At 42.3% G+C, this 16,627-nt stretch overlaps 1 protein-coding gene and 1 long non-coding RNA gene across 2 annotated transcripts; both read right to left on the reverse strand.

Moving 5' to 3' along the window:
* Positions 1–12,764: 12,764 nt before the first annotated feature.
* LOC147896202 (uncharacterized) lies at positions 12,765–14,177 on the reverse strand. The gene is made up of 3 exons (XR_015541876.1): positions 14,072–14,177; positions 13,870–13,991; positions 12,765–12,898 (listed from the first exon to the last, which is right to left on the reverse strand). It is a non-coding gene; the product is annotated as an uncharacterized LOC147896202 (long non-coding RNA).
* A 1,211-nt stretch (positions 14,178–15,388) lies between these two features.
* LOC147896203 (uncharacterized) lies at positions 15,389–16,184 on the reverse strand. The gene is made up of 4 exons (XM_087382232.1): positions 16,056–16,184; positions 15,847–15,978; positions 15,704–15,773; positions 15,389–15,438 (listed from the first exon to the last, which is right to left on the reverse strand). The coding sequence occupies exons 1-4, from the start codon at positions 16,182–16,184 to the stop codon at positions 15,389–15,391; spliced, it is 381 nt and encodes a 126-aa protein (XP_087238358.1).
* Positions 16,185–16,627: the final 443 nt, after the last annotated feature.

Genomic DNA, 16,627 nt, shown 5'->3' on the forward strand with positions numbered 1-16,627 from the left:
ACCAACCGCATCTACATCTAACAAGTTGGTGACATAAATGCACAACGGTCACCCTGGCATATCACGAGTGGAGGTCGATATCTCAACACCCCCCCTCGAGCTCAATCCCAATTCCTGCATACCAAGCAGGTCTCTGAACTTGCTCAGCTTCTCTGCACCCAATGCCTTCGTGAATATCTCAGCTACCTGATCCTCTGTGCTGACATAAACTAGATCAATAAAACCTACTAGAACCTTCTCTCGCACGTAGTGATAATGCACCTCAATGTGCTTTGTTCTAGCATGATAGACTGGGTTATTTGCCAAGTGTATACTGCTCATGTTGTCATAATAAATGACAACTGGCTCATCTGTAGACTAATGCATATCATAAAGTAGCTTACGCAACCAAGCTACCTCACATGCAGCCATTGCTGCACCCGTGTACTTAGCCTCTGTGCTTGGACAAGGCAACTGTAGGCTATTTCTTGCTGCTCTAAGTGACTGCAGCACTCCTAAAAGAGAACACATATGAGACACATATCCATTGGTATATCGTCTATCAGAAATACTACCAGCCCAATCAGCATCAGTGTATCCATGCAACTATATCTGAACCCCAGTCTCATAAAATAGTCCATACTGTAATGTGGACTTCACATACCTCAATATGCATCTAGCTGCATCCAAATGCGATTTCCTTGGAGCCTGCATAAACTGACCTACCAACCCAATAGCATAGCTCCAATCTGGCCTGGTAATAGTCATATAAATCAAACTTCCTACCATGCATCTGTACATAGTAGGGTCTTCTAGAAGCTCACCTACATCTGCGCTTAGCTTCACATTCTGCTCCAAAGGAACTGAAATAGGCTTATAGCTTGTCATCCCATATTTGGACAGCATGTCCAATCCATACTGCCTCTGCAAGAGCCATATCCCACTTGTGGATCTAATCACTTCAATGCCCAAGAAGTAACGCAGCTCTCCCAAATCCTTCATCTCAAACTTCTACTTCAATAGCATTTTCACATGAAGGATATCTTCATCACTATCACCTGTGATGATCAAATCATCAACATAAATGACAAGCAGCGTCATACCTTTCTCTATTTTTCTTACATAAAGTGAGAAATCTGCCATGGAAATCTGAAAGCCAATAGTGACAAATACTGTTCTATCTTGTCAGACCATGCTCTGGGTGCTTGCTTCAAGCCATACAAGGCTTTCTTCAACCTGCAAACAAACTCAGGATGAACAGCATGCACATAACCTAGTGGCTGCTCCATATAGACCTCTTCTTGCAAATCACCATGCAAGAAGGCATTCTTTACATCCTTCTGATGTAAAGACCATCCCTTTGATGTAGCCATAGCAATGACTGCTCTTACAGTTGCCATCCTTGCAACTGGACTAAATTTTTCTTCATAAACAATGCCAAATGTCTGCGCATACCCCTTGACAACTAATCTTGCCTTGTATCTGCTCACAGAACCATCTGCACTGTGCTTTACCTTAGACCCACTTGTAGCCAATTGCATTCTTGTCTTTAGGCAAAGGCACCAATTCCCATGTAGCATTTGCTTCCAAGGCATCCATTTCTTCATCCATGGCTCTCCCCAATTTTTCTTTTCCCATGGCTTGCTAAAAAAAAGTGGGTTCTAGTTCTTGTATCACTTTGACCATATAGGCATAGTGAATGGCTGTAAATCCATCATATTTCAGCCTATCCATAGGATACTTAACTCTGGTAGACCTGTGCAAAATAGGCTCACTACCATGTGCTCTCAAAACATCCCTTATCTTTCTTACCCCAGGTGTAACAATAGAAGGAATACCCAACTCATCATCAAGGCTCTGTTCTGAGCCACTGGATTCACCATCCACATAAGAGTGACCTGCATTCACATTAACCATGGGCTCTGATCTACTTTTTCTTTTCCCTTTTGTGATACTTGCATACCACTATTTGCATTGCTTTGAGGAGATTCTCCTAATCTCAATCTGCTTGTCCGTGGTGAAGTATGTGAACCGCTGCTAGAAGACACTACAGGTCCACTAATATTTTGTGATTGCTACTATGAATTCTGTGTAGCAGTACCATTTTGTGCATTTACATCATCAATCACATTTACTGGTTTATACCAGCTGCTCGTCTCATCAAAAATAACATCTGTGCTCACTGTAAACTTACGAGTAGAAGGGTTATAGCATCTATACCCTTTCTACTACAGAGAATAGCCAATAAAGATGCACTTTTTAGCTTTTGGATCCAACTTGGATCTCAACTCATATGGCACATGAACATAGGCAATGCAACCAAAAACTTTCAAATGAGAAATATCTAGTTTCCTACCAGTATACCTCTCCTCTGGCTTCATGCCATGTATTGCTACAGTGGGAGTCTTGTTCATTATGTAGACTGCTGTAGGAACTGCTTCAGCCCAATAATAATCTGGTAGGTCTTTTTCATTGATCATAGCACGAGATACCTCTCCAATATGCCTATTTTTCCTTTCTGCAAGTCCATTTTGCTGTGGTGTATGACTGCATGAATATTACTGCTTTATGCCATGCTCTTGAAGAAACCTTGCAAACTCATTTGAAAGGTGCTCTCCCCCTCCATCTGACCTTAGGCATTTTATTTGTAAGCCTGTTTCTTTCTCAACCATAATGCCCAAACACTTCACTTTTCTTTTTCATAAAATACACCCAAACTTTTCTGCTATAGTCATCAATAAAAGTGACAAAATAATGACAGCCTCCAATAGATGTAGCTTTAGTAGTCCACACATCAGAGTGGATTAATTCCAATGGCCTCTTACTCTCTTGAACATGTGTAGGAAATGGTTTCCTTGCCTGTTTTCCAAATTGACAGGCTTCACATACCTTATGTATTTCTACAACCTTGAACTTAGGCAATCCTTCAACAATATTTTGGGCCTGCATTAATTTAAGTCATTGTACATTAACATGACCAATGCGTTTATGCTAGATATCAATAACTTTTGCCTCACAAGGGCAAATCTGCAAAACTGACGAAAGTGGTATTTGACCACACAGTCACTTCCTAGTGACGATTTTGTAAGAAAATAATACGTCTGTGCTCAACAGATAACAGGATCTCGTATGCAAGAGAGAAAACAAGATAGTATGGAGAATCAAAAAATTTGATTACTGTAGAACTGATACAATAGATGGCGCTGCCTCCCAACCGTGCGCTCCTGTGAAAAAAGCTTCGATGGCATGCTGGAAATAGTAGAAGATGGAGGCTGGATGCTAAGGAATCAGGGTTACTTTAGCCAGTGATGAAATGGGCTTCACGGGCTTGCTCTTATATAGCCACCAGTCGTAGTTGATTAGGCTCAATCGGGTGACCGACCCAAACCGCCCAAAACGATCGACTAGGGGTCGGTCTCGAAATAGGCCACCGACCATACGATAGAACCGGTGCGCAAAACAAAGCAACTAACTTACGGTCTCCATTCGGCCCAGAGCCATCCGAGATCATCTGAGGCTCCAAACGGGCCCCGTAACCCGAGAGTGGGCTGCCCTGGGAAATGCTCCATCTACCCTTAGTGCGGTCAGTCAAGGGATGCCTTCCAGCACTTGCATGTAGCCTAGTTGGCGGTGTGCCAACTCTATCTGAAGTCATCCAGCCATTAGGCCACACATGGCCCCCATCTGGTGTCTAAACCAGGACTAAACCAGGACCTACCGAGCTACTCAAATGCCTTCTCCTCATATGGGGGGCTTACAAGTAGAGTTAGCTGGTTTCCGCATAGTTACACGAGAGTGGAGCATTGATATCTAACAGATTTTGCATCAACAGGCAATAAGAATGATTCTGTCACTCCCAGTATCTCTACGCATAGGCATACCATGCAATTTTTGCGACAACTTTTCACCGACCTGCAAAGCAGTGGTCGCACAGCAAAAATAGGGCACCTTTCTAAGTGCCTGCGAAAAACTTCCGCCACCAAAACGAGCCCTGAAATGGCTTCGAATCAAAAAATAATGTTACCAAGGGCTTTGCCCTTGCCCGCAGCACATACTACCCTCTCGCCACACCGCGAAGGGCATCGCAATCTGAGGCAGTGCACTCTTGCACTTTTCGGTTGTGCTACCTACAGAGATTCGCTCCCAAACTCGAAAAAGGAAAGCAAGACGGATCCTCTTACCAAGACAAAGTGAACTTGGTTTGCTTCCTCTTACTCCCTCCTGCTCCTCCTCCTTCCTCCCTCCTCTTTCCTCCTCCTTCCTCCTCCTCCTCCTCCTCCTGCCTCCTTCTCCTCCCTCCTCCTCCTCCTCCATCTCCCTCCCTCCTCCTCCACTCTCCTCCCTCTTCCTCCTCCTTCCTTGTCCCTCCTCCTCAACCCTTACCCCTCGAATCCGCGAAGGAGACTAGCTCTCCACTCCTCCTAAACACTGCAACCTCCTCTGAACCTTGGAACTTCTAGTTAGCTCTCTCAACCCTATCCGAAATCCACTTCTAAACCCTTGAACTTTCGTGGAGGCAAGAGCCTCCATGAATTGTTATAATCAAGCCCTCTTTCTCATTCATGTACCCATGAGATTTGCTTTCCATGCTTTAGCCTACACCTCTCACCGGAACACGACCTGAGGACCTATGCTACACTTGTGAGCACCTATGCTACAATGAGCAATGACACGACTGTAGGTGACCAACACCCTCAGAACCTACATTTGGGTAAAACCGAGACAACATCCCCCCACCAACCAAGGGCCAATGGGAGCTTAAATTTTTCCATTATCACTACCAATTCTACGACAATAACCCCCACCACCCCGGATCACTCCCATAAACCAAGTAATCATCAAGGAGACACCAAGTGAGTGGGAGGACCCTGACTATGTCTTACCAACACTTGAGTCATCCTCGTATGAGAGTCCCGCGTATTAAAACCAATCTAATTCTGTTAAGTTAAAGATAACCTTGACAAGGGAATTACATTCCCATTGGTACCCATTATGTTATGCATGAAGTGGTCTTGACTCAAAATTTTGGGGGGGGGTCATAGAAAATGGTTTATTTCATCAATCCAAACTCTACTCTCTAAAGTCAAGGTCAAGATAGATTCTTCTTTAAAACCTTTTGAACAAGTACCCATGTTACATAGTTTGACTTGTTATTGACCATGAAAATTTGTTAACAAAATTCTTGCTTAAAGTGGCATGCCCACTACTCAACCTTAACTTTTTTTATAATAAATAAATAAATAAATAACCACCTTGCATTAGGGGGATGGTCAATCCCCATGAAAAAGGACTTGTATACAAAAACTTGGCCAAAACAAAGGGGCAACTACCCATGGCCTACACTACAATCATTAACCTCAGCTTACCCTTAATCATTAAATTTCTACATTCCAACTTCTTTCTCTTCATAGAAGTCTTAAACTACCTGTTTTGAAAGGTTTAATTTACAAGCATTTTTAACAAGCTGCTAAGAGATTTAAGTTAACTAGACTTTGTAAATGCTAATGGGAATGCACACTTATGTGAACACTCCATTGATAGCCTTAACTAGTGCTCATTGATTGGTAGTGGGAATAGGCCTTAAGATACCCTTTGGACCCTTCCCCAATTTTCAAATACCCACATGAACAAGTGGAGGGTTGGTGCACAAAGATGGTTGGCACCTCATCATTCCTTCTCAAATTTTAATTCATCGCCCATTTAACATGCACCACTGCTCCTAATGACTTCATGGGGTCATTTATATGGAAGGGTGGCACATGGGCATACCTTGCTACATCATCCACTTGTCATATTAGGTTATATTTTGTATAATGTACACTTGGGTCCACCGACATGGAAGGGTGACACATGGGCAAACGTTACATGTCAACTAAGGGCCATTGTCCTACTTATTTTATGTTATTGATGCCAAATCCTCACATTGATTACACTAATGGCCACATTTCTATTGGTTCATTTCATTACCACAGCATCCATCTAAATTTTATTCAAAGGAAAGCATATGTAGATGTTAATTCAAGAAGGTGGTATCCTTGCTTCTCCACATTTCTACCTTTAATATGTAAGAAAGAGGACCCAAAATCCTTTGTTTAAAACTACACTTTTTATATCTATAATGAGATAAGCATTTCTCTCATTGAGTGTGAAGTCCTCCCCATCATGCTTATATAAATAAGTATCTGGCCTTAAATAGTGATTCCTTGAAGCATTTTTGAGAGCACGAGGGTTTCTCTTTAACCTACACACACAATGTCCTCCTACCCTTCCACAACATATCCCATAGAGGGGAAAAGATGGAATGCAACTTAAACATTCATTTATTGCATTTTCCATTTTTTGGTTGTAGCCAAGATAATCAATAATCCAATGGTGATAATCTATACTTATCTTAAGGAGGGAGAGGGACGTACCTTACCACGTGTAGTGAGGGGAGGGAGAGCAAACCTACCACATGCCACGAGGGGAGGGAGGAGGGAATTTCAAAATTCTCTAAGAGAGAGGGTCAGAACCATGAACAGCAATCAATGCCGCCGCCACCCTCCACATTGGGCTGCGCACCCTCCACCACCCTCACACAGCTCGCACCTCCCACTGCTCTTCGGCTGTGCACCCTCCACCCTCTCACATAGCTCCCTCCTCACAGACTGCACATAGTAGTCCAGTGTCCTTGGACCTTGACTCCTCCACCCAATGCTCGCATTCCGCGCTCCCTCCTCACATTCTGCACACAACGCGCTGCTGTCCTCTACAGCTCCCTCTCCATTCTGCCCACTTAGTGCTATCCTAGGCTATCAGCTCGCTATAGCTCTAGTGGTCCAGTAGCTCCAGTGGCCAGCCTACATTACCATGAGTCTTGATGTCCCGTCTCTGTACTCACCTCCAACCACTGCACATTCGACAACACACAGACCTTTGAAGTTCATCCAGGAATCTAGTTGGCCCTCCGTCCCTCCGTGCTGCTCCAGTTCGTACTCCATCATTTTATTCTCCATGGTCCATGGTCCCTGCTACTCGGTGCTCCCACTTATAGTGTAGAACTGTATTTATGTCATAGCATTTTGAACTATCTACAGCTTTCTATCATGGCTTTTGCTGTTAAATCATGATGTTTTTGCTGATTATGTTAAATGTTACTTAATATTACATGAGCGACATTTACTCATGATATTCATTTCATTATTTCATGTACATATTTTTTTAATAATTGTATTGAATCATTATGTTTCTACTTATGATTATGTAAAATATTAAATGCGTGATAAGTTGAATATATAGTTTTTTGTAATCTTTCACTTCTAAGTATTGATTCCCAATGCTCCACTCATGTTATTTGAATCCTTTCACTTCGACGTTATGCTCCCAATGCTGCTCTGTGCTCTGCCCTGCTACAATTCTTCTTCGACGTTCGTTCATCTCTGTCCGTGCGCATCTCTAGACTCTAAGATCTATGCTCCATGGAGTCCATGCTCATCTCCAAGTGTGTGCCCAGTGTCGGGTGCCCGCCTCCTCTCTCTCTCTCTCTCTCTCTCTCTCTCTCTCTCTCTCTCTCTCTCTCTCTCTCTCTCTCTCTCTCTCCCCCCACTTCACCCTATCTTTCTATATTTCTTCTGCGTTCAATGTCACCCATTTGAAAGCTCTCTCTCTTGCTTTTTCGATGGCTCTCTTTGAAGGCTCTCTGCTCTTCCTTGGTTGTAAAAATAGCTTTATTATTATTTTCAAAAACAACTTCAATGCATTGTTGCTTGAAATTTTATGCAAAGTTGCATTGGATCATCCCTCAAGAGGGTTTTTAAGCATGGGCCAACACGATTTCCATTTTTTAGAGAGAGAGAGAGAGATTATATGTGTATGTGAGAGATTGTGTGTGTGTTTGTGTGTGTGTGTGTGTGTGTGTGTGTGTGTTTGTATTTTTGTGAGAGAGGGAGAGGGAGAGAGAGAGAGAGAGAGAGAGAGAGACAGAGAGAGAGAGAGAGAGAGATCCCCCCCCCTTCTTCCACTTATCTTTCTCTTGCTTGGGTAGAAAAGCACACACTTTTGTACCTCTACCCTCTATCTATTGCATGCATAGAAATGTACGGGCCATTTTGAGAGAGAGAGAGAGAGTTGGGGGGGGGCTTTTTATAGAATTTTTGTATGTGGTTTTAAGAGAGAAAGAGAGAGAAAGAGAGGTGTAGGGGTCGATCGATGCTAGGGGAAGATGAAAGGCCATGAATATTTAAGGAAAGGAGATGAAGAAAATGAAGATAATGGAGGAACAAAAGAAGGTAGATTTGACCAAGCAAGGAGAGATTTTCCTAAAGGAAAAGAGTTAGTGTGCACCCTACTATAGGTCAATTGCCATCATGCAACCTTGCATGTAGACACATAAGCTACACCCTCCTTTCCCTTCAACTAATTAACTGATTTTAGCATATTCCTTAAGTTAGGGGACATGCTGGCACCAGTCTTCCACGCATTTTGGGAGATAGTGGCATTTGAAGTTTTGTATTTTTGTGCCTCTAGCCTCTATCTATAGCATGCATAGAAGTGTATGTGCCATTTTTAGAGAGATGGAGAGAGAGAGAGAGAAAGAGAGAGAGAGAGATTATGTGTGTACGTGTTAACACCTCTAGCTATGGTTTTGTGTGTGCATGTGTGTGTTGAGATGTGCATTTCAAGAGATAGTGTCATTAGTCATTTGATAAACCCCCCCTCCCTCCTCCCCTCTCTCTCTCTCTCTCTCTCTCTCTCTCTCTCTCTCTCTCTCTCTCTCTCTCTCTCTCTCTCTCTCTCTCTCTATCTATCTATCTATCTATCTAGCTACAATTGTGTGTGTGTGTGTGTGTGTGTGTTATTAGCCGGAAAAGAAATCGAGACCAGAGGCTAGAGGCTAAGCATGGCAACGCTCAAGGGCCATAGAGAAAAGGAGATCATGAGGGCGAAGGGTTGTCATAGGAGGGAAAAAGGAATTAGAACTGGAGGGAAGGAAGTGAGAGACTATGACACAAGGGGAAAAGGAGAGGGGGAAGAGAAGCATGTACAAGATAGGAGGAGGAATGTTGAGATGTAGACATCAAGGGAAGAGAACCATACTTTATTTGAAAGAAGGGATGAGAGGGAAATATCAAAATACTAGCTAGGTGGCTTTACAAGAATGAGCGTGTCTCATCAAGGAATAGCCCCTTCCTTTTATAGCCAAAAGAGGGGGTCTCTCCCCATTAATGTATCCTCCCACATGCATGGTGGGTGTGGAAAAGTCTCCCATGTGGGCTAGGCGGTTACGCACTCTCAATTGTGTGTGACAACCCTTTGCCTCAATTTTCCACATAAATCAAGCCCCATATCTCAAGTCTATGATACTCCCTTGGTCTCTTTCCAATTTTATAATATGTTCAAACCTCTAGGAGGACAAGTGGAGGGTTGGCACAAGGAATCTTGCCACCTCATCCTACTTTCCCCATTATTTAACCTGCTCTCTTGGACCTTCTATACCTCCCCCACATGGGCCTATCCCATATGGAGGGAATAACTCAATATAATAGCCATCTCCACCTAAATTATATTGCTTCTCCCATGGACTTTGAGCCATATCTCACTAAATGCAGCCTAGGTGGAGGGGTGGCACATGGAGGAGCCATGCCACCTTGCATTTTATAATATTACTATCATGGATTATGTACAACACACCTTATGGGTCCTCTTACATGGAAGGGTGGCACATGGTCATGCCCTGCCACCTCAACCTTGGGACCTATGCACAACATATTCTATTATACTATTGCCACATATACAAACACACATACATATTAATGCCTTTTTCCTTAGACAATTTTATCCATAGCAGTTCCCCCCCCCAGGCAGGGAATGCACAGCATTTCCATGCCTGGGTCCATCACGCACAAAGAAAGGCTTGAGGTAACGCTTGTTGATCACCTTCTTGCCATATGGTTCATGCAGCTCCTGAACTTGTACAGACCCATTGCTACGTTCTTTGATGACTTTGTATGGACCAGCCCACAGTGGCAGAAACTTCGTATCCATTTGGTGGTCCAATCTGTTATCAAAGCATAGCACAACATCCCCCTCAGCAAAGTGTCTTTCCCATCCCTTGCGAATCTTAGCATCCAATCGGGCCTTTTGTCGATTCTTTTGGATCTCTGTTTGGTGTAGTGCAAGGCATCGGGTTTCATCTAACTTCTCAAGTTGTACCAATCTGGCCTCTACATGTTCATCTTCTGTCATCCTCTGTTCTTGTGCCAATCTCAAGGCCGGAATCTCTATCTCTAGTGGTAAAACTGCTTTAGTACCATACACCAACTCAAAAGTGTGACCTGTAGATGTTTAATGAGTGATGTTGTAAGCCCACACTGCTTCAGTGACCTTTTGATCCCATTGGCTCCTATTCCCTGCGGCCATTTTTCCCATGGTTTTACAAAGGAGGCCATTGGTCCGCTCTGTTTGACCCATGGATGCTGGATAATAGATGCTAGAAGTGTGATGATCAATACCCATGCGATCCATGAGTAACTCCACTGCTTCATTTAAGAATGGACTCCCATGGTCAGATACTATCTCCATGGGTGTCCCAAACCTTGTGCAGATACGTTCAAATATGAAATTTGAAACTGCCTTGCCATTTGCAGCAGGGAGGGCGATAGCTTCAGCCCACTTAGTGACATACTGAGTGGCTACCAAAAGATACTTCTTTTTGCGGGCAGTCATGGGCAAGGGCCCGACAAAATCTATTCCCCACTTCTGAAACGGATGGATGGACATCACTGGGTGATGTTGCCCGGGACGCAAATCCTTCCTACCAAAGAATTGACATGGTTCACAGGTTTTGCAATACAAAGTGACATCCTTGAACAAGGTCGGCCAATAGTATCCAGCATGTAAAATCTTCTTAGCTGTATAGTCACTGGCATAGTGGCCTCCACAAAATCCATCATGATAATGCTTCAATACCTTAGGCACTTCATTTGCATCAATGGCCCGTCTTAGTACCCCATCCATGCCTTGACGGTACAACACCCCATCAAGGAGGGTGTAGCGCCTACTATCTCTGCGGATCTTCTTTCTCTCATAGCTAGTACTTTCTGAAGGAAAGGAGAAAGCAGTCAAAAACTTGTAGATACCACCATACCAAGGATCCCCAACTTCTATGGCTGCTACAAGGGTTACATCAAGGCACTCCTCTAAATCAATCAAAGCATTCTTCAAGTTGGAACAACACCCTTTTACAATTTTGAAAGACAAATCATATTCTTGTAGAACTGCCAACCATTTGGCCAACCGGCCCATGGGATTTGGTGATTGAAGAACCTGCTTTGCAAGACCAGTGCCAGTGAGTATAAAGAAGGACTTTCCAGCCACATAATGCTTAAATTTCTCAATGCAAAACACCAAAGACAAGGCATGCTTGTCGGCCTCTGAATAGCGTCGCTCAGTGTCGAGCAATTGTCGAGAAGCAAATCGAATGGGATACATGAACCGATCCTCCCCTTGCTAGAGAAGAATACCTGCCAGAGTGTGCTCACCAAACCCAGGATTGATATAGAAGGTCTTTGACCAGTCTGGATTACGTAGAATGGGTTCTGAAGCCAGAGCATTCTTGATTTGTGCAAACCCATGATCACAATCCTCATCCCAAGAGAAATCAACCCCATCTTTTAATAGCATAGTCATGGGCCGTGTCAAAGCAGCATATTGATCAATGAAGCGGTGATAGTATCCTGCTAGATTGACAAATGAGCGTACCTGACGTTTGGTTGTAGGTGGGGAGAGCTTGAGGATGGCTTCTACCTTCTTGGGGTCAGGCTTGATGCCCTCAAATGAGACAACATGTCCCAATAACCTCCCTTGAGTGGCTCCAATGGTGCATTTCTCAGGGTTGAGACTGCCATTTGCATCATTGACCCTCTGGAAGGCCAATCTAACCTTCATGATGTGCTCCCTACATGACAAGAATATACAGAAATCATCTAAAAACACCTCCAAGAAATCCCCCAAATAAGGAGCAAACACCATCTGCATAAATCTTTGAAAGGTAGCAGGAGCATTGGTGAGGCCAAATGGCATTACTGTTGGGGAACTGAAAGGAAAGCAAAGAGTGGACACAAACTCAGAATACTCGCATTACTTGCTTGTAGAATGAAGAAGAGTGAGGTCCTGAAGTAGGCACCTCATACATGCTCACTGACATCACTGATGACTTCAGAGCTCCACAATCATCTCCTCAATCTGCTCCTAGATTCTCTCAATCATCCTATGTGGCTCTTCCACCACCTAACTGTGCTTGTGGGCACCTAACTGTGCCTCTAGCACTCACACATAGAAACATAAGGTGTGCCTGAGGCATACACCTTGAGATATCCCAACAAACCCCCCCTCAAGGAAATGCCTCAGGCTATGTCAAGGATACATCTAGTCTCATAGTTTCTCATGCCATCTCATGGTGGTCAAGGATTAATCTATTGCTAGGTTCTGAGGTAGTCAATAGAGCGAGCGAGAAAAAGCGAGCGGGCCCAATGAAGCGAGCGAGTTTTTTTACAATTCCTCCGATGAGAACAAATTTGAAACCGAACTTACTATAGCAAGATGTTGTCATAATAAGCATACCAATAATCAGACTTACAATCCACCCTATCTTTCACTTGAAGAACATAAACTAATTACCAAACTCATAACATAGATGACTATTGATATACCACTTCACCCACAAAATGCACTAGACCAAAACTTTCCAAATGTATCCATGGTTCACCACAACAATTATCAGTCTATGAACAAAATGATGTTTTAAACCATGTTCTAATCCCCCTGACATTCATCATCAAGAAAGTAGTTGCGCGCATGTGGTTTATCTAATTGCCACTCATCATATCTCTTGTCGGCTGTCATGAATCTTGCCATTTTTTCTGCATAGCATGGCAACAAACTACAACAAAACATACATTTCAAAGGAAAGTAAGTCAAAGTGGAACAATGAAAATAATTTCCAATAAGAAGAACTTGCCATCCTTATGTGTTATACAAAAGACAATTTGCTACCAACAAAAAGCAAAAAAAATCAATTGCTAGATCAAGGCCTTACAAACACTATCCAAAGCATCAAAATTTGTACTTTCTTGATTCAAAGGCACCCGTAAATGTTCACTATCTACCATATTATAAAGATGCTAAATAACACTTTCAAAGTCCTCAATTTTAGCATTCAAAATATATAACAAAAAAACTCAGGGCTAGTAGCATACTACTCATCAAAGGGGTTTGTGACAGGTTCCACTCTCTCTTCTTCCCCCTCTCCATCATGCTCTGACCTGATCCGTTTTCCAGAATGATCTGCCACAAGTGGCTCAACAATGCTAGCCATAATACCGTTGTCTGAATCAAATGAAAAACAAGGCTTGCCAATGGCCTGACAAGCACACATAAGAGGGGCTGTACCACAACCCATCTCTAGAACCAGCCCTCCAGGAACACAGAGAAGAGACATAATGCAACCTACAAAAAAACTACTCCTCTCTAGTCCGCCTCATGCTAGCTGAGAAGACATCAACACAATTGTCCTTGCAGAGGGAGGTATGTAATGAGTCGAGACATCTTCACGTGGATCAATCAAAAGCTGTTGGAAAAGTGGAAAGCTCTCCTCCCAAAAAACTATTGGATTCTTCTTTGCTCTACGTATTAGAGCTAATACTGAAGATTGCATCTGGAAACCACATGGAGAAAAACATGTATAGTATATTGACTTCAACTAGCAAGCATTATAGCATGAAAGATGGCAAAGATAGCATGCATAGGACTTATCCTTCCAAACATAGCATGCATAGGACTAACGAGGAGATATTTGTCAAAGACACTTTTATCATGGAATGCAAACATAGAATGCATGGAATGGTAGCTTACCTTAACACTTTTATCATGTTCTCTACAAAATCCATATGGAAACTTGTCATGAATGATCACACGTCTGACAACCTCCAAGCCCTGGACATATGCAAACTGTTCCATCCAACCAATACATTGTCCTACAAGCAATTAATTTTATTTAAAACTAGTAGAATGGAAACAAAAAATGTGAAATGTCAATTGTGGTATTGTGCCTTACCTGCCAAAGGACATATGCATGCCAACCAACCACTATCAGACAAAGAAGCTGATGCAACTGCAAGCCCATGCCGCACATGGTCCTCGAGCAAGACATTCCAAGTAGGAGTGGATCCTCTCTCATCAAGTGGATAGCCAGATGGAAAATCGAGCAATATAAAATCTGAAGCCCACTTCACCTTCTTACCCATCCTCTTGTAGTCTTGATCTCGACTAGCCACTGTAATAAAAAACTCATGCAAAATAGCATACTTATCATTTCTTTTAGAGTCAGCAAAGTCTTTGCCCATTGCAATGTAATCTCCAACTGTACAAGCAAACAAAGGTGTGATGCCACGGGCCAAGGAAATGTCAGGTGACTGTGATCGATGGAACACGTATTGCTTCACAAGTCTCGAGATTGATTCTCCACCTATATGCAAAAGCAAATTAATTACAGGTAAAACTAGTGTTAAAGGAACAACTACATATGTAGAACACAATAACACCCTTACCTACACTCTCTATGTGATCCATTTCATGTCGCATAGGACTAGATGGTCCCTCATCTAGAAAGAGAACAATCATAAACTTATTAATGCACTAACAAAACAAATTGAAGACAACATCAACAAACAATCATATTGTATCTTCCTTACCTTTTTCTGTAGGATGTTCTTGTTTCTCTTTCTCTTTCTTATCTCTCCTTGAGCTTCCCTCCACTTTGTCCTTACTTGTTTCATTGGCTTTTTGTGAAGCATAAGTATTGTACAAGTCTCTTTCTCGCACCAGTACTTGTCCTTTAGGAAAATCTATCCACTAGGGACAATGTGCTAATTCCCATTGAGAGAGACGGTGCATGCCAGGTGGATACATGCATGTAGCATGACCAATCTCCACCCAACTCTTGCACAAATTTGGAATGTCAGAGATCCTTTTCTCTATTGCCAAGTGGGAGAGATATCTATCAACCAAGAAACACAAAAAAATTGGATGTCCCAAACCATCAAAGGGTCAAGAAATCAAGTGGAACAACCATCAATGATTGTGTAATTACATGAATCAATAGCACAAAAATAGACAAATGAAAAATGAACCTTCGAATGAATTGACAACATACCTATAAACCACCCTATGGGCAGCCATGTCTAACTCAGATAGTCCATCTCCTTTTTTTCCACCCTTGCTCTCCATCTTTGTTTCCTTTGATCTTAGCACCACAATTATATGTTTTCTCCCCTCCAGTTTTATATCCTCCATGTATTGCTGCAATGTGTAATCTTAGGGGTATCCAAAGGCATGCCCATTGTTGTGATCACCCTCAAATCTTCAAGCACTTTCAATGACTGTCTCTCCACCTTCTCCAAAAATATCTCTCTACTAATCCACCTAAACAGTAAAAGTTGACGCAATTTTATAATAAAAAAATAAGAGTCATGTTATTGGCAAGAAACAAACAAACACCATGAAAGATGATTTGTATTGGTAGAAGAAACACACCCTCTGTACTCAAGGTCGCCCACAGGCATGAAGTACATGTCTCGCATAGGTTTAGTGGCTTCTAACAAAGAAAGGAAAATATTTTTTTTTTCTAATCTCAAATCAGACTTTGCAATGAGTTGGAGCTTCTCCAATGTCACACAAGAGTCCACACCATCAAAGCGCAAGGCAAACAACTTTTCCAACCAAGCCTCTCCAAGACCAGGATCTATACAATTCAACACCTATCCAAAGATGACATGTCAGTCACTTAACTTCAAAATAAATGCAACAAAGTATAGAAAATTCAATTCACACCTTTCCCATCCTATCAGCAATTCTCTTTTGAATTATGGTACGCTGCTTTCCTTCTGCCTCTCCCCTTTGATCTAAAGGTAGCTTTGTAGATATTTTGTCCATTGCTTTTTTAAGCTCTGTATTGTACTCAACCTACATACAAAAGTTCCAATTAGAGAAAGCAAAGGAGTGATAAAGAAGTAAGCATCAATACAAATGTAACATTCTACCTGGAAGACAAGCCTTGCTAGATAACCTCTTGTCAATGGAAACCATGGCTTCTTCCCTTTACTCTCTTGAGCCCTCCAATTCTCTATTGATTTGATCTCACTCGAAGACAATGTTTTCATAAACACCATAGAGTCACACTCACAAATGTTGTGTGCATTTATGAGTATGTCCCTTAGACTGGGTTTGATAATGGCATGTTCATTCATGCTAGAAAACAAACAGTAAAGTACACAACCCAATCAATAAATGCAAAGTAGCATAAAACACAAATTTGGAGAAGATTCAAAGAGTCCATGTACTTACGAATTCATTCGTTATAGCCCTGCCAAGAGAGCAATCTCACTAATTTTTCTTGGGTCAATTATTGTGCATACCACTCGTACATGTCTTTTCTTGTTTGTAGGAAAGATTTCCTTGATAACACTCATCCATGCAGTGGTCCTATGATTGCCCTCCCAAACAAATAACATCTTTTGCGACATAAAATGAAAGTCAATGTTAGACATCACATCTTTCTCAAACTCCTCATCCACCTCTCTCCAGGTGGGAGACCAACTCTTCCTCATATCAT

This window comes from Dipteris shenzhenensis, chromosome 12, assembly GCF_047967505.1.
Source record: "Dipteris shenzhenensis isolate YYH24624 ecotype China chromosome 12, Dip_SZ_1.0, whole genome shotgun sequence".
Classification (NCBI taxonomy): Eukaryota; Viridiplantae; Streptophyta; class Polypodiopsida; order Gleicheniales; family Dipteridaceae; genus Dipteris; species Dipteris shenzhenensis.

Bases quoted from the DNA above. Each gene is read 5' to 3' on its own strand.
- LOC147896203 (XM_087382232.1), bottom strand. From the start codon at position 16,184: ATGGTGTTTATGAAAACATTGTCTTCGAGTGAGATCAAATCAATAGAG. The intron at 15,979-16,055 runs GTAGAATGTTAC...TTTTGTATGTAG, and splicing joins TAGCAAGGCTTGTCTTCCAG to GTTGAGTACAATACAGAGCT. The intron at 15,774-15,846 runs GTGTGAATTGAA...ATCTTTGGATAG, and splicing joins TTGCTGATAGGATGGGAAAG to GTGTTGAATTGTATAGATCC.